We start from the raw sequence: 27,798 nt of genomic DNA, 5'->3' as shown, positions 1-27,798 counted from the left end.
TAGGAACTAAACTTATGCTAACCATATCTCCAGTAGTATAGTTAGCAATACAAAAGCAAATGTAACAATTATAAAGATAGTATGTAGTTGAGTTATAGACAAAAAATTCCAAACAATACTACAATACAAATTACATTGCCATAATCTGCAGTGCCCACAATAAACAACAGTATTTCATAAAAATACAAGCTATGTAAAAAAACAAACACAATTGAATGATATTTCAGATTACTACATTTTTCCTTTTAAAAACCTGTAATATAATATTGTTCTGAGACACTAATTTATTCTGCTTAGAGTTAGATTTAATCAGCGAGATATTCCGCATACAGCATACAAAGGGTTAAGGCAGTCTATCAAAATTGTTTGAACTGAGTAAATTAATGATATACTATCTTTATTGTTTTTTATTTATAGTGGACAAATATTTCCAGGTTGTAGCAAGAGCAGGTCAGACAACATACAATGGTTTGACTGATGCAGCTATCAAGATATATAGAGAAGAGGGTCCCCGAGCTTTCTGGAAAGGAACAATTGGTATGAAAAATACAGATCTAGTCAATTATTCTTGGACCATCAATTGAGTTTGCTTTCACATCTGTAAAATGTTATTGCCTTATGTTGAATTTATAAGGCGAAGTATTTGACAAATACTAAGGAACTTATCTTAAAGGACTGTAACTTGGCAATTAACAATAAAAAGATTATCCAGGCTATAGTAAAAAACCAAATGCACCTCCTGAGGGAAATATATAATTTGGTAATATCCAATATATTTGTGGTTACTGTAAAATTAAATTTCCAAGTTAAGAAGATGTATATATTAATATGTTTACTCCCTAATGAGAAACAAACTTAATAATAGTTATTAATTTAAAACACTCCAAATATCATAGAAAATATTGATATAAATATTTATTGAACAATTTTAAAGCCTTTTAATGTATCCTAAATTAATTATGTTTAAATGAAATTATGTGACATTGTAATAACTCAGATAAAAAATTTGATTATATTAAAATTTAAAATAAAATATATCTGGAACAAAAAACTTTAGGTGCCCAATTTAAAGTACTCACCTAATTAAATCTACAATTTATTAGCTCACAATCAATAGTATTTCACAATCAATTCATTATGCCAAATCAAACATTTATCTTTATTTTCAGCTCGAGTATGCAGATCCTCTCCTCAGTTTGGTGTGACGTTACTCACTTATGAAGTTCTCCAAAGACTGTTCTATGTTGATTTTGGAGGATCGTAAGTATAAAATTGTTAGCTGCTTTTAAAATTTCTAATTTTAAGTTCATATTTGGAAAAAAATGTCTTAACTTCTCACTACTTTCAAAAATGTACTCTTCCACAGTAGTCACTGTGGAAGAGGGCATGTGGAGAGGGGAAACAAAAATAAAAATTTATTATCAGTTTTCATAGGTGGTTGTGCCCTAACTCATTATGCAGGAAAATGTCTGAAATCCTGTTATCCTTTCAAACCTTCCGTCATCAGTAACAAACTTTAAACAAAGAACTCATTAAATCATCAGTACCTTTTCCATATTTGACATATCCTCATAGATGGTACAACCGTACAGGCCTTTCATTACCATGCCACTTGCTTCCTGTCTCTATATTAGTTGTATGAGAAGCCTTTAGAGACTGTAGTTCTTGAGGGTCTATCCAACCTTTGATTCTTCATCCATACTACAACAAAATCACATTAACATGAAGTATCAATTTTGAAAAGCTGTATCTATTTATTTCAACATGTTGAAATGTAAGCGCAATTTTAAAATATTTAATGTATGTCATTTTAACCCAGATTGAAATAATAGACCTACAGGTTTCATTTTGTGGTCAAAGAATATGTAGATTTTACGGTAAACCTCCAATTTAAAGACTGCTCAATTTTTTTAGACGACCCACTGGTTCAGAACAGAAGATACCGTCCACGGGAATCCCAGAAGCAGCCAAATCCACGAATCCTGATCACGTTGGGGGTTTTCAAGCAGCACTGCCTATCATCAGTGGAATGGAAACCAAATTTGGACTCAGTCTACCAAAAGGCCAAACCACATCTGTTTAGCAAGCTCGACACAATTACAAAACCTTTGTTACTCTGTAGCTAAAGCTAATTTTATTAAGCTTTAAATCTTGTTTTCTGAATAGGCTTGGCCATATACTTGTTAGTTCTCTGTTGTTAATTGAGATATTTTATAAATTCAGTTGTATGCTACAAATTACATGTGGTTTTGGTCAGTTTACGTGGCAGGTGGCACTGAGGATACAGCTGTGATTGTGTTACATCTCTGAGAAGAGTTTCTTTTGGCCTGAGTTCTCTTGAATTATGTCAAACAAATTGCAGTTAATTCATAACTGCCCGATCATGTTATAGTAGACTTTTATAAACCAATAGGACAGCGATTTAGAGCTATGTGGATTTAAACTTTAGTTAAGTTAAAATAGTAAGTATGAGATTTTGTTTTTTGATTTTATAAAATTGTAATATAAAAAAATAAACCATTATAAATAGTTGAGTTCATACAAACTCAATACAAAATAATACATTTTTTGCTTCATATTTAAACCACTGTGAAGATTCATTAATATTATTTTAAACAATCAACTTCAGTGCCACTAGCAAAAAAATGTACTGTATGCAAATTTTTGATTTGTCTAATGTTGGTTTTATTTAAAGCTTATAAAGAATATAGTTACAAATAAATTACAAGCGTGTTGAAAGCGTGTTTAGTTTATGCATTCAAATTAAATAATTTAGCAATCATTTCTACTTAATTGGTTAGGAAAAAAGTGGAATGTGTACCCATTAGAAGACCCCTTATTCGCAGTTTGGCCAAACACTCACTAATAGGTTTTCTTCAATGTTGCACCACACCAATATTGCCTTTGAAACTGTATTTATCACTGCATTTTGTACTTTCACATTAGATTTAGATTTTCTCAAGAATTTTACAGTTTTGTCATCTTTTATTTTTGCATCAAAAACAATTTCAATATTAGATAAATTTTGTACTAAAAATATTATTATAACTACTTGCATTTGAAGAACATTTGTCTCCTGATTAGGCATTTATTGGTGTACAAATAAGCTATCACCATTTTTTAAACCAACTTTGAATAAATAATAATAGTCTTAGTTGCTCAACAAACCCAACAAAAAGTTATAAAATATCCTAAGGATTTTTTAAAATTATTGTGTCCATATCATTCCATAGTTGTATATAATATTATACCTTGATTATATCTGATACGTTGTATACATGATATAATACAGTTTCTCTTGAACATTACAAAATATTAAATGAGTAGGCGATTCCATACTATACTGATCTGTATTTATACAAATGTAAAGATGACAGAATGTAAAATTCTGTAGAGGAGCTTGAATCTATTTACTCTATTTATTAACTATTGCCTTCAGAGGTTTTACTGTTGTTGGATACAAATTTAAAATCCATTACTGTATCTCATCGTTTGTATTCATCCAAATATTTTTAAATAGGAATATTTTTGTAGTGAGAAAGAAGCGAATGGAAGGTTTTAGTTTGTTATAGCTGGAGTATTGAATTTCGATACCTCTGTAAATAGGACATAGCTTTAAAAGCGTTATACTGTTATGTTGATTTACCAATAATTTGTTTTAATTTATTGGTGTTTTAGTGTTGGATAAATAAACTAAAAGCTTCAAAAGCTAGCAAATTTTTGTAGACCTGAATACAAATTATTTAAAACTATGATTATTTTAAAACACTTATGGGTAAATGAGTAACTTGAGAAATAAATGGACATTGTTTGTGTACTTAAAATACACAAAACCAAATTCTTGGATTTACCAAATCAGCATTTTGAAATGTATTCTAGATATTCCTTACACTGTGTATTATGAAAATAATGAACTATGTATTTATTGCTCTTGAACGAAACATGTTTCCAAAATCAACTTATTTTCAAAACTGCTTTACATTGTATAAATGACGAAATTACATAAAATATCAATGTACATATTTGATGTTATATAACATGGTTTATGTGTACTTTTATTGCACTTTTACATAAAAAGTAAAATCTTGAAAACAATGTAATGCTTACTATACAACTTCAGTGTATAAGCATAGTATAATTTTAGAGTTTGAATTAATAACATGTAAACTTAGATAATCATGGCCTTTTCTTCGGTTCAGTTTACCCATTTACGTTTTGTGGTAAAACTGTCTACTTATGTTTTACTTGTTGTTTGTTGTAAGTGAATGATACTCATGTTTTAGTGAAAAGTTGGTAATGTTTCAGCTACAGTTTTTTTCATTCTTTAGATCTCTACATTAAGTAGAAAATATAATAAACATATTTAGCAATTTTGTGAAATCTCCTTGTATTTTAGAATAATTATCTGATTATCTTGTAATTCAATATATTTTGCATTTAGATAAGCATTTAAAGTTTTTTTCAGCATTAAATCAAATGTACTATTTTGTAAAAATTACAAAACCGTAATAAATTATTTTCAGTATTAGAAGTTTTGTCTGTATACAAAACTGCATTTTAATTTTATTTGTTTATTTTGAGTTAGATTATTTTAGTTATAGATGTTGTTATGTCATGTGATTTGTAATATTTGAAATTTAAATATTTATTTAATTCTGTTCTAGTGTAAGAACAGGCCATGGTACATGTATTAAACTCTCATTATTAAAGTTGGAGCTTCGAACTGTTGGTATTCTCTGAAGATTTAAAGTATAGTTGAGAAGCTGAGACCTGAGATATGTGCTAGATGTGTGAGAGGGTAATAAAAGGACTCAAAGAATAGGGAGGATTTCAAATGAAGTCCCAGCGGCTTAGCTATTATACCTGTTCTAAATACTGTGTTTTCCCTTTTATATTCCATATCTTTAGCAATGGACCATTAAGTCATTGTAACGAATTCTATTCACCTGTTGAATATGTATTCCAGATTTTATGTTGTATCAAGTTTTGTTTAATTGTGTAATGTCTACAAAGTTAATTGTGCTGTGGTATGATATGGCTGTTTATTAGGGGTGTGCAAGTAAAGTTTTTCATTAAAGTCGAGTATTGATTATGTCAAGGTATCTCTGATTTTCCCAATTAGGGTTGGGCCTTTGTTGGCCCTGAAGACACGAGTATGGATACTGTGGTATAGGCACAGATGTACTCTAAAAGATCTGATCCGAACAAATTTGTGCCTAGCATAATGTCAATTCTTTAGGTTGTCATTCAATGACTAAGGGTTGACTGTGACATTTTTTACACTTGTAGACAAAAGGTCGATAAGACGTTGCCATTTTAAATTATATAAGAAAATAATGTTTATATCTTAAATAGAAAAAAGCTGGAAAACAACTGGAAACTAACAACCTAGGAAGAATACATATGTTTTTAATGAGATATAAAAGAGTTAATTGTCATTATTATGTTTTAGTTAGTGTCATATAACCATAAAAATGTGTCTGATCTTTATATCTATCACGTAATTAGTATTAATTTGAGTTGTTTCATGTTATGCAGCATATTCAGTAGGCTGATTCATTTTATAGTGGGAAAATTCAAGTTTGTCACCCATACTTCTTCTGTTTTCCTTGTCACAAAAGAAATATTTTAATAAAATAACGTACCATGTTATCAATTTGAATGTGATGCTCTTAGTTATAATAGAGTTGATTATCAGATTATAAATTGAGACTAAAGTCTTTTAATACATATTTGTTTAAATAACCAATTAATACTATAAGAACCCTAAAAACTAATATTATAGTAATGACTACTAATTATTTTTAAATTGGAATAATTATTTTTAATTAATCTCTTGTAATTAATGTTTCAATTTTCAATTATAGTGATAAAATTTCTCAGTTATTTCACTGACTGATTTTACTTCAAACAAACAATTTAGTCTAACTCCTTTGTTTGAAGTTTGTTTTTGAGGATGGAAGGATTGTGAAGAAAACAGGATGTTTCCAGACATTTGCTATTGTTCAGTGATTCAAAAAATCAGTAACATCAGTTAATAATTAGTATTGTTGTGTTACTGTTTTTTTTTTTGTATCACTGAACGATGGCAAATGTCCAGAAACATCCTGTTAACTTTAGTCTAACTACCGGGAAAAAGTTAGAAGTTTCACGATTTTTTATTTAAGAATTAGAGTGAATTCAATTCTAGTATTCATCTGTCAAGTTGGAAGTGATTAAAGTAATTGTATTACTTAGAGTCTATATTGCTAGCCATAGTCGAACATCAAGCCATTAAAACAAAAAATTGTGGAGGTTTTATTTTTATATCATAATGTCCTTATCACAAATTACTAACATAATTGTATTTAATTAAAATATATGAAATTGATTTTTGAGATAGGCAATTTGTTACTTGAAAAGTTGAAAGGTTCTTGAGAAATTGCCCGATACCAAACCCCCATAACCAATACTCAACTCTAATTTCAATTAATTGATACAACTTGATAAAATTTTTGAGTAGATACTGTTAGTACTCGGGATATACTTGAATTTTCAAATACTGCACACCTCTACTGTTTATTGTTTGAACGATGTTATGTACTGTGAGAACTGTGATGGTATTAAAGGATCTGCCAATCTTTTACTTGTGTTTGTTCTCTTACAATTTTGATCACTATGACAATGTCATCATCTGGTACAGTTCCAGTATTCCACAGTTTTTACTATACTTTTCTTTCCCACCATTTTTCCTCCTGTACTCCTTTTCCCTCATCACATCCATTCTCATGAGCCTAATTCTTGTATCTTCCACTCGAGTATATTTCTGGGCATCCTATTTTCCTTAATCTTTTTATATGTAATATGAAGGACATATTTTTTATTATATTTTAAATATCAGATATTGTATGTAGTGAAAAACCTTTTGACATGTGTGAATTATAAGAATATTGTTTATATCACTTCTTCTCGTATCTGCTTTGAGGTCAGCATGTGAATATCTCATCACTTGTACAAATACAATAAGAAACAATGAGGGGATACAGAAGTGAAAATTCACAGGATTATACGACAAATGCATTAGTTACGGAAATAAACCATTTGACTTTGTAAAAATCTCCATTTATATAAATCTTTTTGAGTGAGGCTGGATTGCGTTTTAGTTTTTTCAGATCACAAGGTAATGTTTACTAAATAACATAATACTGTGGTTATTAAATAATCTGGAGTATTAGTAATTTTATGTTGTACTTTTCAACATACACTAAACAAAAATTTAACAGTACATAATTTAATGAGGTGAAAATAAACTAATCACAAAGTAATGCGATAAGGAAAAATCTTTACAGAATTTAATAATATATGTAAAAAAATAGTTTATAAATTCTAGAAATAATAGATTTTTTCTTTAATTACAAAAGTTGCCTTTTCACTAGAAAGTTTTTTCTAAGAAAGAAGGTCTCTATTAAGAATAAACTTAAAGTTAAAGATAAATTTTAACAAAAACTAGTAATCAAATTGAAGAACATTGTTACCAATGTAAAGTAGAAACATGTTAATTGGTAACAATAACTATAATATATATTACTATACATTATCTTTTAAACAAATACAAATTTTAATCTTTTAGTAATCTTTCAGTAATATTTTGTTCACTTAATACTATATAAGAAATTAAAGTAACTTTTGTCGCTCACCTGGAGCCCTGATTTTTTACTAGGTCAAGTAATAATAAAGTCAGTAGTACTTGTATTACCATCTCAATAAAGCTACTCAATATTGATTTCCCTGAATATGGAATCATTATTTGGGGTGGCACATCTATCACAAACATGACATGAGCACTTGTGCAACAACAAAGAGCAATTAGAATACTTGTAAATATTAATCCATGTGACTCTTATAGAGAAGCTTTAAAAAAAAAACTCGATATTTTAACAGTTAGAGCATATTGTATTGAAGCTATGGTCCTCTATAATCTCGATGAAGAACTTCCCAGAAAAGAGCATGGACTCACTTACTACTTGACATATAACTAAATACATCTTACCTCATCATAGAATAACCCACAGTGAAAATAAGGAAATCTAATAAGACACAAGCGGCACAAAAGGTTTTTGAGAACCATGTATAAGATAGCTGTTGGATTGACCCCAATACATGTTAGAAGAATTCTATGACCTCTTATAGTTATAGATGATGTCTAAAATCCAGGTTATTTTAATTTTAAGAACTATATTTGCCATTAATATTGCTACTATTATTGTACTGTAGGCTTGTAGGGCCTGCACCATGACTATCATCTACGTTTTTTGGTTCAATTCAATTAAAAATTGCACAACCTGTATGTCATTAGAGCCTTATATAAAGACTAGGAATAAAAAAGGAAATTTATGCACAAAATACTTTTGAAAATAATTCATACAGATCAAAAGTAGGTTTAGGCCTACTTAAATCCTTTTTTTTAATAATGCTGAATAAAATTGTAAAATAATTAATTTAACTATTCACATTACATCAAAAAAATTGTGACCACAATCGAATATTGAGATATTTCTGCCTCACTGTGGAGAACCATCGTCAGTCAACAGGTCTTAACTAAAACTCATGTAAACTGCTTAATTGATATGCTTCAACACCTGTTGAATGAAGACAGCTCTCCACAGGAAACTGAAACATCTCAATATTTTAATAGTATTTGCATTCTTGGTTCGTAGGCTTATGAGGCCGGTGTCATAACTAACCTGTCTCCTGGTTCACACCACATTGAAACATTGCTCATACAATTGATGGCAGTGTTGAGAACTGGAAGATTTTGATTTCAGTTATGTTGGCAATGTTTCAACATGTTGTGAACTGGAAATATAGATGATAGTAAAGAACATTTGATTTGATTTTGTATGGTGATAAGTAGACACAGATAAATCGTTTGTTACAGTTTTATTCATTAAAAATCTTATCACAGTTTCTTATAGTAATATTAATATATCACTCATTCACAAGAATACATTCACTCACAATATTTATATACAAACATACATTTATTATTGATAGCAAAATAAATATTGCATGACCATATTAAAAGATTGAAGAATAAAGTAGTTGATAACTCTGCCGTCTAACTGAAGTATTATATTGGAAGGTCTATTTTTATTAACGTATTTACAACCTGCGCCAAAGTAAAGGAGGTTGAAAAGAGAGGAATAGAGGAGGTATTATGACATACAATGAATATATGACTAAGATCTGTACAAACAAATACATTGATCTAGTTGTGTGTCAATAATATTAATGATACAGATTCAAAGCTTGTTTAGTATTTAATAAGACATAGTAATGGTTTTACATAATAATAAACAGTAGTAACATGTAGTTGAATTGTAGTGTTAATTGGAATAATAGGTTGAGCTTTGACTGTATAGCAACCCAAGGTGGATTTTTAACTGAGCACTATTGAAACATACAGAAGGTGTTATTAAGCGTATGTTTATAGGAAACATAGCAATGTACTGTTGTTTTATACAAATATATTAAAATTAGACTTGCGTGCAAAAAAAACCAAATAAAAAGTAGTAAAAAATCCAGTGGAAAAACTAATCGAACACAAGTTTACTGGTTTGGGTCCTATCTTGATAGCAAACCTGATTCTTCAATAAAAATTTCATATTTTTATCACAACTTCTAAAATGTACTATTTTTTTATACTCAGTTTAGGAATTTTGGTCAAATTTGATAACATTTATCGAAGAAGAGGTTACAGAAATTAACTCTTAAAACACAAGTTAATCCTTGACAAGAAAGAATCTTCAGCAATAGAATAAGTGCAACATTCTTTACTGTTAAAGGGGTTTTTGTAAGGAAATGAGCACCAGTACTATTTTTAGATTTCAGTGAGTACTTAAATGTTCTAAAAATGAACATTTTTTGTCCTGAAGTCTTCTAATGAAGTGGTTAAACACATTTCTATTCTTCATCCATAATAGCATGATTGGTCATACACTCCCCTTGCCTCTGAAAATAAATAATAAGTTTGATTATGATTATTTCTGTTTTGTAAACATAATGTTGAAATAGAATTTCAAGTTCTTATGATAACAAGCAAGCAAATGAGAACTTACCACACAGGCTTGGAAATCTTCTTGAAGGAGACATACCATATTGAGCACAAGATGGGTAGCCTCGTCTATAAGCGTCATAACCCAGAACGTTCCCACTATAAAAATATCAGACCTTTAAAATTGTATCATGGTGAATATAAAAAAATAATTGATTCCTACATACTGAAGAAAACCTGAACTAATTTGTTTAATGTTTGTAAATTAAATTTATTAAATATGGTGATAAGGGAGATGTGTTACCTATATACCTAAGAGTAAAACACAAGAGTATTATTCTCGGTGTTGGTGAGATAAGTAAATAAAGTACGTAACTCAGGAGGGATGAATTGGCTATGGTGCAGGATGGGCTGTTTAGACTTTCGTGTAGAAGGGGCTGGTTGAAATGGGTGCGTGAGTGGGTATATGGAATGTGGTGCAGGTGGGCTGTATGTAATGTGGTGCAAAAGGGACTGCAATTTAGGGGGATGTATGGACTGTAGTGCAAAAAGTAACTTTAGATACAATGTGGAATAACATTAGTCAGATGATTGTCATCACAAAGTGACTTTGACAATGTTATAAAATTCAGTTGCTTCTAGGAAAAAGGTAATTTGTTTAGTCCTTCAGTCTGGCTATTTCCAATTTATTTAAAAAATCTCAAACTTTTTGCATAAGGGTCATTATATTTGGACTTCTAGTTGATCATATTTAGTTTATTTTCAATTAATACAGTTTACTTTCAAATCTGTTTTTGTAATCGTTTGAATATGAAGAACTATAAATTCAAAAATATATGACCCATACATACCCAGGGCCATAGTTGCACACATACAGTTTTGTGTATCTCGAACCATCATGGGAGTAGGAATATCCACATCCTACTGAATGAGTGTCACCCCAGACGATCTAAGCAAAATGAATCACCTTTGAAGCAAAATAGCATTTCAATACTAAATATTATGGTATTATTGTTTGCCATGCACTTTACTCTACTATGACAGTATCTACACTATGAAACTATTTGGTAATGGCTTTGACTGAGAGATTCAGTGGTAATGGCTAAGCTAATAATGTCAAACCAAAAGTATGTTGTTTATCCAAAGGGTAACTGCTGAGTAATGCTGATTTTGCAAGCAACCTTTATACCTAACTGAACTTTTTAGGCCTTTGATTCCAGGTTAATATTCAGAAAGAGCTTATTAGCTCTAACTATACCTGGTAAAATAATATCTTTTTAAAATTTTATCTGAGTGTAAGGTTTAAAGGAAATGTGCAATTATTAATGTTGATGAAGATAATGAATTATACATATTAAGCTACAGATATTTTAAGTTGGGGAACTGTATTAACCAGAATAATGACTATCTTGAAAAATGTAAGTGTAGGATATGGAGAAAATATCTGAAAGGAAAGTACTTATGTCAATGTAAATTTTAATAAGTGTATTTAGATAAACAATAATTGCTTTCAATCACCTTGATTTTATTTATGAATGAAAAAGATTGTAAATATTCAAACAAAAGTTAATAAATAATTCAATCAAGCTATACACTTTCTGAAACTAAATAACATTTAAAATAACTTATATATTTTGAAACTTGTATATAGCAAACATATTTACCAATTCTTTAAGGCATAGTTCCTTCCAATAAAAAGGTAAATAAAGAAAAAGTAATTACTTCAATACAAAAATTGTTTTACTTATAAAAAAATATATTTAAAAAATACTTTTGTGAAAAAAGTTATGAATAAAAATGCTAAACAAATTCTTATTAGTGTTTTATTACGATTTTTATTAAATGCTCTTTAAGAATCAGAAAACATGCTCTGCCAAAAGAGTTAATGTAGTTCAGTTCTTGGTTTAACCAAATTATTATTTGAAATTTAACAAATACTCGTTTTGTAAATTAGTTTTATTTTTCGTTTTATTGTATTCAGTTTTGATTAACCTAAATATTCTGCTTCATATAATTTGTCATACCAGATAGCTATCCAAGTTTAAATGGTATAACTTGAACTGAGTTGAATACTTGAGGTTGAAATTAGTGTTCCATCTGTTTCTGAATTTACAGTACATGTGTAACACTTTATAAAACAATATGCAGTAACACTGTACCTGAGAGTAGTGTCCAGTGCTATGACTATATCCACCACGGTACTGGTAGACCTCATTGAACCAGGCTTTTATCTGAGAGGCAAAATCAGGATACTCTCCCAGACGGTTGGGGTAAGGAGATGTCCAGCTGGAGGCTATATTTTGACCCACTGCGAACCTAGCTGTCATCAAAGTTCTCTTAAATAATACTCTCATATGGAACAACAAACAAACAAACAATATTCAAGTGAAAACTTGGTATTGTTTAAGTAGAAGTTGGAGCCGGTATATTCAACTTACTTACATTGAAAAGGTTGGAACTTGTAGAACACAAATTAATGTTTCTAAAATAATGTTTATAATTGTGAACAAAAAATTAATAATTCTTGGTAATTTTTGAGAAAGAATATTATTAAATGTTTTCCCTCAAGACGTCAAAACAGAAAAATTATAAAACCTTTTACACTAGCACGTACATTATCACAATGAAAAGCCATAACTGGTAATGTTTCCATTATAGGAGGCGGCAGCCAATTTGAATTGTACACAACCGAATTTCTTGTGAAATCAATAGAGGAATTTTCTCTAACAAAGGAACTGATTGCCAGCTGTACTAGTAAAATGAACTGGGAGAATATCAAAGCCTTATGAATATCAAATGATCAATGTTTTGTATCATATTTAAAATATTTAAGCCCTTTTAACTAATCCAGACATCTAAACAAAAGTCATATCAGTGTCTGCGTAAAAGATAGACAAAACTATATTATTCTTATCCAAACAATTAGTTGGTCTTTATTTCATTGGGTGATATTAATTTAACTTTAATTTACATTTCTGACTGTTGGTTTTAAGTGTGTCAAGCTAACAAAATACAGGATGAGAAAAAATTAATCACTTGAAAGAAATTCCTTTAACAAATGAATAAAACGTTATTCATATTATTTAAAAACGTTTATGATGACAGCATTTTTCCGGACTTTTTTATTTGCCATCGAATTTTTAAGTAATAATGGTAAAAACCATTAATTGGTATTTTATGTCAAACATCTATGTATAACGAGAGAGGTATGTGGGCTTTGTAATGCTGTACAAAAACAATTACTTTATTATGTTTTTTTCAATTTTTCTCTGTGTACCTGTGTACAAAAGGCACGTACAAAAATTAATGTACCTTAAAAATTAAGCAATCGTGCATCCGACGGGGTACACAATAGTCTGAGGTATTTAATTAAGTGCGGGATTAAATTTAACAAACCACCAAAACATGCAAACAGTAAAAATGCAATAAGAATGCATAGCAACATGTTCTCTATCAGGCCCATGACCCACTTTACGGAAGCTCAGAGTGTACACAATCGGGTACATGACAACAGTTGTGAAAGATCGTGTGTACCTGATGTGATACACATCGTCATGAACATGTTGATGTAATTTCATTAAAAAAATCTGTTGTATGATTATATAATGCAAATTGACTCTCAGCTCCTGGAATGTTCTTTTGTGAAGTCTCATAATCTGTTTGTACTTTCAGAGAGAAAAGGTTATGTACATATGGTTGATTTTCTAGACCTACATTGTGTAGGATCTAGAATTGAACAAAAAACTTGATGTTAATCAAGCTGAAAACAAGAAATTCTCATATTTTCTATCAGCATTTATTAATACCAAGTTATATAATTCAGTTTAAAAATAAGATTTCCAGTTGTTTCTTAATTGTTAGTGTAGTGTATAAAATCAAAATATTTTATTCTCATAATACAAAAAACAGAATTGTTCTTAGAATGGAATAAGATAGCATTTTACAGATTTTATCTTGAACCGACTTTGAACTTAGCAATATAATTATACAGCTTCTAATTTGGCCAACTTTGGAATGAATGCCTTTTATTATGTTGAATAATATTAATGTTAGTTAAAAGTAAATACTATACATTTTCTTCCAAAACTTTTACTCTTGCCAATATATAATGGCATCACCATTTTTACCACTACTATAATATATAAAATTTATGCATGGTTGAAAAATATTAGAGCACTTACAGACTCTGCGAGCTGAACCAGAATCATGTCCATTTATACACTGATCTGCCCACTGCTGTGCCTTGCGAGCCAGTTCTTCATCCCACACCTAGACAGTATTGTTATTATGACATGGTTGTGTGATACGTAAGAGAAATGAAAACGTATTAACTACACCCTATGTCTGTGCAATAAATGCAATTCTGAGTAATTGTTGTTATTTACACTTCTACCACACAAGTAGAGACTCTTTTTCATCAGGAGTCTATTTAACTCAATAGTAATTTGTTTAAAGTTTGTTAGTGAGGATAGGTGATTTGAAAAGATAACTTGATTTTAGATATTTACCATTATTATACGTTGCCAAAGAATCTATGTTTAGAGGATTAGAATCTACTTTCTAACCAAATTTTCTTCAGGTGCCACACAGTTCTTAAGAAATAAGGTTAAATAGGCACAAAAACTTAAAAAACCATATTAGTAACATAATGTATTATGTGGAGATAAACTTGATTCTGCAGAATCGTATTCTCATACTCTAGGTCTTCAAACATGTAAGCAGTTTTATTTAAAATGGTAGGAGGAACTTAGGTCTTGTTATGAATAACCTGATTTTTGAACTACAAAATTCTTGGTCTGGATCCATATTGTATTTTTTATACTGTTTGGAATAGCAACCAAGTACAAATATAGAGTAGCACAAATTTAGCAATCAAAGCCGTGCAGAGAAAACTCCTTTTGTAAATTTGGGACAAGTAAAATTGCACTACTCTAGAACATATGACCCACAACTTAGATGCATTGGCATATCAAACAATAAAAATTGTTCTAAAAAGGTTTTATAAGAACTTGAAATTGACACGTAAGGCCGAGAATTTCGCAGAGATATTTTTATTTTTATAGAAGTTAAGGTGTAATTTTGTAGGTGTGTATGATTAACCTCAAGGTCGTTAGGGCAATCAATTCTTCAAAAGTTCAATTTTTTGGGTTGCATTAGTCTAATGGGAGATGTAGAAGACGTGATTGGTGTCTTAATAAAATTATCTATATTTTGTTCATACATTTCCTACTTATTGTTTAGAACATAGCCTTCCTTTGTGTCTACATCATAACATTCACTGTAATTTTGATAGCCTTCCTTTGTGTCTACATCATAACATTCACTGTAATTTTGATATTGATTCCACTATAACTGTTTTATTGAAATCTTTTTATATATACATAATCAAGATTACATTTGTTCTTGATACACAACTCTTGATATTTACAAACAGGAAATTTTAAATTTTTCCGTTTCCAAACATCTAAGAGCACAAGAAAAATGTTAACCTATGATTTTTATATATTTCTTAGACATGGGTACAACATTTCAGCCATGTCAAATTATGGTTTTACCAGCTTATTTTTCTCTGAATTAAGGTTGAAGAGTTGCGAGAGGGGAGAGACAAGCAGAAAAGATTGTGATTCTGTAAGATACTTTGATGTGCCAAGAGATCACATTCTTATCTCAAAACAAAGTAATAGTAATACTCATCAAAAACTACCATCTACTAATGAATGTTCTTGTTTTAGCGAATGGTGTATATGGGTAATGAATATTTTTCCTCTTTATCATTTATTAAGAAATCGTGACCAGTCATTCTTACCTGCAGGGAAATTTTAGGTTTGCCCAATGTAGTCCTTGGGGGAAAAACTACGTAATGGTTGGTAAATTGCATTATTAGATGTCCAACTATTAACTGTTCAGAGAAGTTACTTTTGAATTAATTGGTCTTATTAATAATTTGGCAAATACCACGAGTTTTATCACATGGTTTACATAAAAAACAAACATACTCATTTTAAGCTCTTTAAGTAATAGTCTATATAGTTGGTTTGGACAATAATTTGTCTGTTAATTGTGAATTTATTACAAATTCATGGTAAATTTTCATAATTCCATTGAAATTTATGTAGACCAGGATAAATTTTATTTACAGATCTAGGATCATTTTGGAGCCCCTGTTAATAAGAGCATTGCTAAGTTTAGCCTACTTTTGTAAATTTTGAAACCTGGATTGTGCATAAACATATATGTATGGCCTTTTAATTCATGATAACTTTACATTAATTTTTTGTGGAGATTATTATGTATTATTTTGTTAGGTCAGTTATAGCTAAAATATAACATTCAAGCACTCACTGGGATTGGAGGGTGGACTGGAATAGGTCGAGGTGGACTACAGCACATCCCTGAAAGTATCTCGCTTTGGGATACAAGACTAGGATTCTTAGATGCAAGTAATAAACTTAATTAGGTAAAAAGTTGATTCCCAGAACTGTTTGAAAGGCATGAGATCAGTAAATCTGTTCTATTCCATTTGTTGGAGTGTAAATTTCAATTATAGTATATTAATGTTATATTTCTATTCTAAATTAGAATATAGTATAGTATTTATAGCATAAACATAAATATGATGATGGTTCTATTTTTGCATAAACTTCTAGGACGCCTGGTGATTAGTATCTATAGTTAGACTCCCTTCACGCGACGATGACGTCACAGTAGCCGTGCTACTATCAACATTTACAGTACGTGGATTCTGATTATAGCAATTGTCTGGTACTGCTTCACCAATGGTTGGTTAAGGACACGTGTATGGCGTGAAAGTTACCTTTACTGACCGCAGGTGGCGTTTCAGTTCGAAATAAATAAGAAATTAACTAACAGTTCGCTAAACGGCGTTTAAACCGTAACTGTGTATAACTCATTCCCATTCATAGGGAATATTTCCCTCAGTTCTCTAAATGTTTATTTTTCTACGGAAATATACCTTATATAGTAATCCGCATTATAAGATAATGTGTTTATAATTAATGTTTTCAATCCCTTTAATCCAAGCTTCCTGTCACTAACGAAACTGATACGTTCGTTTTCCGTTAGTGCTCGGAGTTCTACAACGTTCAGTATTACGTATTCTCGTTTTTATATATTTATAAATTTACTTTGCAGTGTTTGTAGAAAGAAATGTAACACATCTTAGAATATCCGCTTTTATGGTTTGTCCGGAGAGATTCAATGGTCCCTGAGGATTAAGCGACCCTCGCGCCCCGACGCGCATACACGGTCACACGCTCAGCCAGGCCTACCTGCAGTCACTTTTGTTTCGATGACTAGCTTTAGTCTGCAAACTTTAAATTTTTATTTTAGATTAATGTTCTTGTACTTTTTAATTTTTAATTTAATGTTAGGAACATAGAGAGAGTCTAAACACGAAAATGACTTTGACATTCCTAAGGAGTGGTACGCCCTCAGGTCAGGGCTAGCAACAGCCCTTAAACTCTTAGCCCCGCCAACTCCAACTGTCATCTCTAGCAGTAGACCAGACCTATACGAGTATACCCTTGCACCCCAATATCTCGACATTTGCGGTTAGGGATATTTCGCTCCTGGACAAATAGGGTAGTCCAAATTTAAGTGACACATCAGTTTTTGCTGTGCCCAGAGTAGGTTCAACTTGAAGGTATAAACCAGCCAGAAGTAAATCCTACTGGGGTATATCAATGCCATATACGCTAATACCAGTTAATTAGACTTTATTTTATTAAAAACTTGTCAATAAAGTAAATAAACCTATACTATTATATAACAATTAAATTGTGCTTGTCTGTGTGTTCGTGCGTGTGTTACTCAATCTCGTAAAAACTACTGGAAAGATTATACTAAAATTTTACATGGACATTATCATGGTCCCTGGATAACATGTATGCCTATTCCTATTTAAAAAATACCTTTGGGATACGCCCCATTGATCTCTAAAGTTGCGAAAAATCCCATAAGAAATGCACTACAAAAAAAAAATTAACTGAAAGAGTCTGTTAGATGCAATAAATGAACTGGCCTGTTTATGGCAGAAAAACCATACGTTAAATTAATATTATTATGTATTTGTTTACATTTATGTGTTAAAAGAAAAGAGTAAGTTTGATAGTTACAAAACTTGTTATTTCAATTGTTTCTGGAGTTAGTTGAGCACAAAGTAAGAAATATCCAGATAAGAAAAATCATTTTGTGGTATGTTTTACCAAATATTAAGCTTGGCCAGTACTATAATGTAGATATCAAAAACAAAATTACTAGCTATCAAAGCAAAACACACACACACACACACACACACACACACACACACACACACACACACACACACACACACACACACACACACACACACACACACACACACACACACACACACACACACACACACACACACACACACACACACACACACACACACACACACACACACACCACACACACACACACACACACACACACACACACACACACACACACACACACACACACACACACACACACACACACACACACACACACACACACACACACACACACTGCACATTCCATATCTTCATTATCACTGTCACTTTCAGAGTCTGAATCTTCTCGATACAAGTTTATGGTAAAGTTGCAAAAACCAGTGTGAAGGACTTAAGTGCTACACTTTTCCAGGCCTCTGCCATCAAGGTTTTCACATGCTCAACATACTTCATCCACAAATCGGGCGTTACTGCTGCCTCGAATAGTACTGTTCAGTATATAAATTTAAACGTTTGTTCCATTATTTCACATACTTCTTCATATATCCCCAAACCATTTCTATTGCATTGTACTGACAGTAGTATGGTGGAAGGTGAATGACTAAACCCCAATTTTACTGCTGTCGATTACGGAAGTGGGTCGCGGAGGTTTATACATTTTCAACACACTGCACAATCCAGGCTTCTTCAGACTACGCGTAATGCAAACTCCTTTTTCTACCAGGCAGCAAATAATTTCTGCTTTGGTAGAGTTTAATGTTGGATCCTTCTTATTGATCCTGGAATGGTTAAAAGATGTGCAGGATAATTGTACTGTTGGTGGTAAAACAGGAATCAACGTGTTAAAAAAATCAATTATTCTCGAACACTTACCAGACTGAAAAACAAGCGGCAGTGCTTTGATCCATCCGTCTTGGCTCCCTGAGTGGGCATTTAAAGTTATTTTAAAATTTCCATCAGTTTATCCTTTGACGTAGCTTATATTTTCATTAAGCCAGGTTTCGTATAGGAACACTATGGTTTTCAAATCTAAACTGTGCGTTTTTCGAAGAAACTGGCAGAGAGATCGGTGTTTCCACCGATCCATTAATACTTTTCGTCTGTTGAATTATTTGCAGGCAAAACCTAAATTGTTCAATACAGTGGGTAATGAGGACTTATGATCAGTAAACAGACCTGCCTGGCTAAGGGTAATCTGTTGTAGTCTTCTCAGTGTAGGAATTTCTTTCCTTTCATAATATCCCATTTTGTGACGGCGAATAGCTGATTTATGGAAGTAATTAATTTCCGTTACTGAGTGATTACAAGAGTTCTCACAATTTTTCCTCTTGCGTGGTGTATTGATAACAATCCGAACCCTTATTTGCATTTCATCTTGCACTAGTAGTTATGCTACAACCTGTTCGGTGTAAAGGGTTGGCCAGATTAATTTTCTTTGGGCATATACTTTAGTTGTGAATTTATCCGTTCAACTGTTGAATATGAAATATTGCAAGCGCCATAGTGGCCTAATCCTTTGGGGCTCTTGCGGCTTCGGAAAAAATATAAGTTTATTATTTGGCTCTCTTAATGGAAATTGCAATAGAGTTCTTTGAAAATGTAGACACACCGGACACGAATTTATTCATTTGATCATCGGACATGACCAGTTCCTTTTGAAAGGAAACCCCATTTTACGTCTACTATTATACCTTGTCTACTATTAGTTTTGCACTTGTGATTGATCCTTTACTTAGTTTTATACTAGTCATGACTCCCGCATTTAAGTATCAACATTTCACATCCGTTGACGAATTAAAAATGCAACGACATTTCTTACAAGAACATTTTAAACATACAGTTCAAAGTTGCCAATCACTTACCGATTGAGACCAAAGTTAAGTTACGCGAACGTATACTTAGTATGTGTTTAGGTGGCACATGATCACCTTCTACAAAATTCAAAGTGCTGATAGATAAAAACTGCATTTCACTTGTTCTCCATATCTATGGAATAAGAATCCATATATTCCATATGTAAGAATCTTCTTGATATACCTTAGTTAAGGTTAAAGGCTGTGTTAAAAGCTTTAAACATCGCATATGAAACTAGATTTGCTAATCTATACTTTTACTGACTATTATAAGTGTGTCTATAAGCAACCAAAAAAAGGAAAGGACCATACGGTCGTAACTTTGCCTGTATAAATAAAGAATTTTTCATTTAATTTTCATTTCATGTACCATTTAAGTGTACGATTTTGAGTTGCTTACTGAAGTTGACTGTAGTGATATAAAAATTGATGAGCATGATTTGTATTGAATAGGGTAATACATACCATTTCCAACATGTTTGCTGCGGCTGGTTGTCCTGCGATCCGACCAGAAGCGACCATGCTCCTCATCTGGTTATGTGTGTCAACGATCAGCCTCTTGTCCTGGCACGTCAGACCTCCACTTCCTGTAAACAGTATCTTATGATTCAGAGATGGAACTCAACTTAAGTCTTAGGTAGCCCGCTTTTTTTAAAAGTTTCAATACAGTTACAGAAAGTAAACCAAAATTCCCGTACAACTTTGAGTTGAACTTACGATGTCATGGAGTTCAGTGTTTGAAGCTAGAATTCTGAACAGAACAGAAGGTTCCAAAAAGTATTAAAACGTTTTAAAGCTACTCTACTGCCATACTCAGACTATCCTAAATCTGCTAATTGTGAGGTTGATGGTTGGTTTTTAAGCTTGTATGTTTTATGGTGCCCGAAAACTATACCTATTCATACATGAAGCTAGGATAAGGATAAAAATAGGGTATTTAAATCTAAACATTAGATTTATAGCTGAATCCAAAAAATGTATAATTGTATTGTTTGGAATATTGTAACAATACTTTAGGTGTTTTGTTAATTTGTCCATTAATTAGTCACATCTAGCAAGAAAAAGTTGATACTAGCAAGACCAGATTTCATTTCTAACTACACAGGTCACTCAAATAGTTCCTTTTCAGTACACAGACTACAAGTAACATTAGCCGAATAGAAGTGAACGATTCTCTTTATCTGCATCATGTGAGATCCGGATGGAACCAATGTGAAAGTCACGTTTGTAGAGTTTGGATCCTCGAAACTGCACTAATGACTAAGCGGTATATATTTAACTTTCAATAGATCAAAAGTACTGCATTGACGAATTCAGGAGTTTTGGAAAGTAAAGTCCTTCTTCATTATCCAAATTTTTAGATAATATATCGGCTCCTTTTTATCATCCAGAGTTTACGATAAGGGATAGGAATGGTATTCTTCAAAACCCTTGACAGCACTAATACTGTGAAATGTCCCTTCGGTACTAAGAGTTCCGACAGATTTTGAATCACGCACCCCGTGAGTAGCAGATCCGCAAGTAAGAGGGCTAATGGAAGACAACTAAAACGTGGAGTGTAATAGTTTTTGTGGGCCTGCAATCTTTTGAATATGAGTACTAAAACTAATTTAGCTAAATAAACATTACATTTTTTAATTATAATGGATAGTTCGTAATCATTTCTGCATTAACTTGAAGCTTATAAAAATTGATGTATAAAACCTACATTAACTGAATACATAAAACAAATTTTAGTTTATTTAAATTCAGAAATAGTGTGTTACAATAAAGACAAATATTCAAATTATGAAAATATCTAGTCACAGTTTGAGAGAATAACATAACAGCAATGTTTATTTTCCCTATGGTGGTAATTAAACCACTGTATTGTTTTGGTTGTTCAGACGGAATCCTAGCGGCGAATGTATTCATTGTATTAATTATGTTGTGTTGTAACTTAATAAACCCCTTGGCGAGTGTGCAATATCCACATCTTAAACATCGTATTTTCTTTAACGTACTAATATTTTATATGATGTGGGTAAAATATTTTATTCAGATTTTATGGCAAAGTTTACTTTATGAATTGATTGAAGTATATGTAATTCTTTGGACTATGTGTGATGAGTATCAGAATAGACTTAAGTCATACTAAGCAACTTATTAAAATAGTATAAACGTTTTAAAATTAAAACATTCTTCAGTACTGTACCTATTGAGGTGAAAATTTGTAGGTATGTTATCTGTATTGGCAGGTGCAAATTACACTGAATTAGACAAAATAAAATGAATATGTGATATAGGTACCTCAACCTTATTTGATAAATATTTCCAGAAATACTTTAAACTTCAAATGTATGTATTGATTCCTCATTAATATCAAGTGAACAAATTCAAAGATTTCCTAGTTGTAAATACAGTAAATGTGGATGCGGAGCGTAGATTGTTGAGAAATTCATAGAATCAAATAAAAATCTTAATGAAATCCCTTAATTAATTAATTATATATTACCTACTTACAGTTAAAAACTGGATTCACAGCACAAGAATATAATATTTTCTCTCTGTTTATCTCAAATTTGCGATATAACAATTTGTTAAGTTTTTGTTTTATGAAGTTCAAGTAGGTAATTAGTCAATAATATTATTGCGTCTATTACCGCAAGTATCACGATGTCATATTAACTGGAAATGGATTCCACGGAAACTGTGGTATGTGGAAGATCAGGTGAATGTACAAGGCCAGACCGGCCCGGGTCAGAGAAGTGTGCCTGTGTCCTGTGTAGCAGGGTCGGGTCAGGACATCCTGATAGCATCTGAGTTATGACAACCTCTGTCTCCAACACCTTGGTCTTCCATGACCTTAACCACAACACTCCTTTCTCTTATATCAAGGGTCAGATGTCCATTAAATTTCTTTATCATCTCGTAATATCTATAACGTTTTGATCCGCTGATGGAGGAATAACGGCTTGTCACCTATGGCATTTAAACTAAATTAATAAACATTACGTTCACAATAGCAAACATTTTATTCCCAGTGACAGTTTAGTAGTTTAATTTTTAAAATAAAAAAGTAATAAGAACTTTACTTAGATAATATAATGGATTTAAGAGACCATCAGTGATAAAAATGTTTTTTGGAAAACTAAAGTTATTTTATTACATGTAACGACACATGTTGCTTGTGTTTCCAAATCAAAATTAAAAAAGTGTTTACCAACCAATTTTGTTTCAGACAGGTAGCGTTTTGAACGAACCTCTTAAGACAAATCTTCAAGGTTCAACCCGTTCCGGTTAAAACAATGTAGTGTAAAAATCTAGACATACACACCCATCATTTACACATGACATAACTCCCAGGATGAACCTGTCCCGGTTTTAAAACAATTCAGTTTAACCATACATATTATACACATCCTGTTAAAAAGGTATACAATATTAGAGTTTTGGTGCCAATCGAAAGTATTTGCGTTTATTGGTTTTCTGAATATTAAGGTCCACAATCCAAATTCAACAGTACTTTAAAAGAAATTAAGTTAAAAATGTTTCCAGAAATAAAGTATGGCTGTAATGGTTTCGGTAGCAGCATAGTTAAGAAAAAATACAGGAAAATTTAAATAAAATCCTAAATATTAATGTTTACGTGTAACGACGGGACGTGTAAAACTTGTACAAAAGAAAATTTGCCAACATGCCACGAAAAGTTTTTAGACATAAAATCCAATCACAAACATGGTTACCAGCGTGATGTGAAAACACAGCACTCTTGTTCCAAAAATCTCTAAATTGTTATTAGAGTATGTTACCAACTGTTGTGAAATTCTGACAGTTCAATTGAAAGCCCCTATTGTTTCTATCACACTCGTACATGAACAGCATTCTCATCGTTATGTATTATTTACATATTCTTGCTCTGTATGAATAACATGGGCCCAGATTGACATATTTGTATTCATTGTTTGTGAGTACATGTCTTCCCACGGTCATTATAAAAACAAAGTGGACTAAAACACATGGATGTATATTAAAAGTTTATGGTTATTAATAAATCAGGGTAACATTTACTCATGTTATAATATTTGTATTTGGCGAATAAACGAACACTGCATCAACTATCGGTGGGATCGTCCTGGGTTCCTGTGACCTGTGACAAGAATAAAAACTTGGGTTGTTCATACAGTTTTGGATTCGGTACATAGGTGGCTGCTAAATAAGTTATTTTGCAAAGATTATTTATATTGCGTTTCTTAATAATATACTTCTCTTAAATTGTCTCTGTCACCTTTTACTGATTGGTGTGTATAAAATGGTATGGTTTCACAGCATGGTCAAAAAAACCGGGACGAATTCATTCTGGGAGTTATGTCACTTGTAACTTATGGATCTGCATAAGAGCGTATGGTTATACTAATTGTCATAAAACTGGAACGCGTTTATCCTGGGAGTTATGTCACTAAGGGTAGTTCAAAATTGAAAATGTTGACTTGCTGACGTCGTCCTCTCCGTGGGACATACTTATATTCAACTTTCTTCTGAGCAGAGTTTCTTGCCTTCAGTGCTTAAGCCATAATTATTTTAAAACCGTTACCGCTTATAAATCATGTATCAGAGGTTGATCGGATATTTATGCCGCATGTGAATATGTAGCCGTGTGTCTGAGTTCCGTAATGGAGATCTTTTAGGTCAACCAGTGGACGGTTAAATATTACAGCTTACATTTATACCCAATAGAATAAACAATACAGTAGAAAGTAAATACTATGAAAGGAACTGAAACTGCACAAACTCAAAAAAGTAACAACTGTTTAGAAAGCGAGAAAGAGTGCCATTTCGCGAGAACCGCTGTGGTTTGACCACTCCTCACTCAAGATGACACTTTAAAATTTGATTTACGACTTAAAGTATCATTGTCTATACTTAACTCACAAATGCGGAGTCGTTCACTAGCCTTGACTATTGTGGATACGACATGTATGTAAAAGATTTAAGTCACTCTATGTAAACAACACAACTTGATTTACCCATAACCTCCGCTGTGCTTAAAACAATATATTATAGCATACGAGGAAAATTCTGGATATCGGTATGGTGGTTGACTTCTGGTGCCAGGATTAGTCATATTTCAAAGTAACTATAGGTAATATCAGGCGGTTTCCGCCACGAAACGCCAAACTATTTGTGTGCTCTGTTGTACAGTCCCGGTTACAAGAATTTCCGTAACACCGAGCGTAAACCTTTCATCTGTGAACTGCATGAACTGCATCTGGAATAATAGCCTATTCTTGATTGATACGGTTCATTACAACGTTGGCAGTTATAACTATCTATCAACTCATTATTCTTAAACCGAGCCAATGATTTAAATTAAAAACACACACAACGTCTCTATAGTTCACTGTATAGGTGGCAAGCGGCAATAGATTGAGTATGCAGATTTCTCAATACAAACAACTGGATTTGCTACTCAGCTCAAACCTCAGAAGCATCGTAGAACTACTTTATTTACAACCAAAACACCAGAAGAAACGTTTTATATGGGTTAAGAGCCATCATGCAATGGTATATCTAGGTTATGTAGAATTATTAGAATTTTTATATACATTCAACTTTATAAAACTATACATTAAGAACTTTCTCCAATTCTCTGATTGAGAAAATTTATGGTTCTCCCGAACCATATTTTCCTCGCCTACTCATCACATTGTTGGAATCATCCTTCTAGTTAGCTTATCCTCAGTTAACTATCATAATGATAGAAGATTGGATAGCGTCGTAGTGAAGATTGGGATATTTTGGTTTGGCTGGTAAGCAGAAAATTGCCGAAGACGGCATATTATCTACCAACGCAAATAATCTTGATTTGCATTATCGAAAACTATAGATAGTTTAAATAAGTAGCGGAATCTAGGTTGTACCGAAAGGCGTTGAGGGTATTGCTTTAATCCTCAAAACAAGGAATATAATATGTACGCCTAAATTTGTTAATATCCGCAGGGCTCATAAGTTTCATAAATATTACTAATTAGTAAATATTATGCGTTCAACCCCACATAAGTTTCAATATTTACAACGTTGTTACGGGAACGTTTCGTACTTCTCGTACTATTACACAGATATCTAGCATGTTTTGTAATTTTTACGCACGGATAAATTAAAATTGGTTTAATTTGTTTAATAAGCAATTTCTGGATTGTGATTTTTAACTTAGTGTGATCTACATCTAAGGAAAGTGCAATAACTGAACTAGACAACTGCCAATTTCTAATTTAAACTGATTACTCTTTAGGCCGTGTTACACATATAGGGTACATACGCACACATATTTCCTGTCGGGATTGTTTGTTTTTACATAATAATTTAAATTTACGTTCTTCTTATCTGTATTTGAAGAATGTTATTTCATATTTCCCAACGTTTAGCAAGGATTGTTACTTAAAATATGTACTTACGTAATAGTCTCCCTCTGCAAGCCAACGATAGGTATAAACAAGCAGAAAATATTCCAGCAGCAAAACATTTTGTGTAGGTTTTCATTATACAGGAGATCTAGAAAAAAAAAAAAAAACAGAATGGTAAATAGTACGTATTGAAAATATGCATTATAGATTTATGTATCATGCATGAAATGGATGAAATCTTAATTTTAACAAGTTACTCAGCAACTTTTAACAGTTAGGCTCATTATAATGCATATAGAATATATAATTACTTAATAAGCTATTTAATACAAGCTTTTCCTTATTATTAACCATCCTATGTAAGAAGAATGTTGAAATAAAAATTCAGCTTTGCCTTTTGTGGTAGACTGCAGGATTTACGCAGTCAAACAGATTTAATATGGTGAGGTATATCAAGCCAAGTGAAGCAAATAAGCAAATGCTTCTTCATCGACAGCTAGCCTACAAAAAATGACTGAAATGTCATCAGTCAAATATCCAGTTTAAACTTGCATTAATGAAAAAATAACAGTTGAAAGAGTCGGTTAACTTGGTCGGATCAGCTAATTATTTATTCGGAACGGGTTTCGTTGAAGAGCTCTTTTTACAACTTCAGCAATAGGGTCTGAACGTCAACACGCGTTTAGTTTTTACTGCTTATTCGGGTTCACAAGGTTTGTTTGCAAACTTTATGCGAGGTTTGGCAAGGCTTCGCAACACGCCCCCGCTTACTTTACACACTGTTGCTGATATCCTTGTAACCCTGATAAGAGTCCGATAATAGCCCATTCACTCGTATAAATTCCGAGGTTATCCACGTAAGTGTTTAGGCACCAGTAAATTGTCATAGATTTACATTACAACATTTGCATTTCTGTGTTGGGAATTACTGTAATTTCAAGAATTGATACGTGTTTAAAGTTATATCACAGAAGAGTGGTGTCGGTGCTATACAAACAGGGACAATGTTAAAGGCAATTTTTCAATGAAAAATTAACACTGGCTTAACGCTTTTCTGAAAAAAAAAAATATTTGACTGGTTTGAAAAGTAATCACAAACACGTGGAAGATAATAATAGTAAAACACCATAATATTAAAAAAATACTTATCACTCATACTAGGTTTACGGTTATACATAAATTAAACCGAGCATTTACGACCAAAGTTAATTATTTATTATTCATATGCAATATGTTTCTATTTGAATTGTTCATGAATATTACGATTT

General features: G+C 31.8%; 2 protein-coding genes across 3 annotated transcripts in view; one reads left to right on the top strand and one right to left on the bottom strand.

Moving 5' to 3' along the window:
• Window positions 1-6,625, top strand: part of LOC124369738 (calcium-binding mitochondrial carrier protein Aralar1) — a 92,404-nt gene extending 85,779 nt beyond the window's left edge. For both annotated transcript variants that reach the window (XM_046827804.1, XM_046827805.1), the window contains 3 exons: window positions 435-537; window positions 1,170-1,260; window positions 1,915-6,625. In XM_046827804.1, the coding sequence (XP_046683760.1) occupies window positions 435-537; window positions 1,170-1,260; window positions 1,915-2,083 (363 nt within the window). In that variant the 3' untranslated portion in view covers window positions 2,084-6,625. The remainder of the gene's footprint in view (window positions 1-434; window positions 538-1,169; window positions 1,261-1,914) is intronic.
• A 2,279-nt stretch (window positions 6,626-8,904) lies between these two features.
• On the bottom strand, window positions 8,905-26,672 carry LOC124369737 (venom allergen 5-like). The gene is made up of 7 exons (XM_046827803.1): window positions 26,582-26,672; window positions 20,613-20,734; window positions 14,215-14,302; window positions 12,193-12,353; window positions 10,885-10,982; window positions 10,098-10,192; window positions 8,905-9,990 (listed from the first exon to the last, which is right to left on the bottom strand). The coding sequence occupies exons 1-7, from the start codon at window positions 26,664-26,666 to the stop codon at window positions 9,950-9,952; spliced, it is 690 nt and encodes a 229-aa protein (XP_046683759.1). The 5' UTR covers window positions 26,667-26,672; the 3' UTR covers window positions 8,905-9,949.
• Window positions 26,673-27,798: the final 1,126 nt, after the last annotated feature.

Source organism: Homalodisca vitripennis, chromosome X, assembly GCF_021130785.1.
Source record: "Homalodisca vitripennis isolate AUS2020 chromosome X, UT_GWSS_2.1, whole genome shotgun sequence".
Classification (NCBI taxonomy): Eukaryota; Metazoa; Arthropoda; class Insecta; order Hemiptera; family Cicadellidae; genus Homalodisca; species Homalodisca vitripennis.
This window is presented reverse-complemented; position numbering and strand designations above follow the sequence as displayed.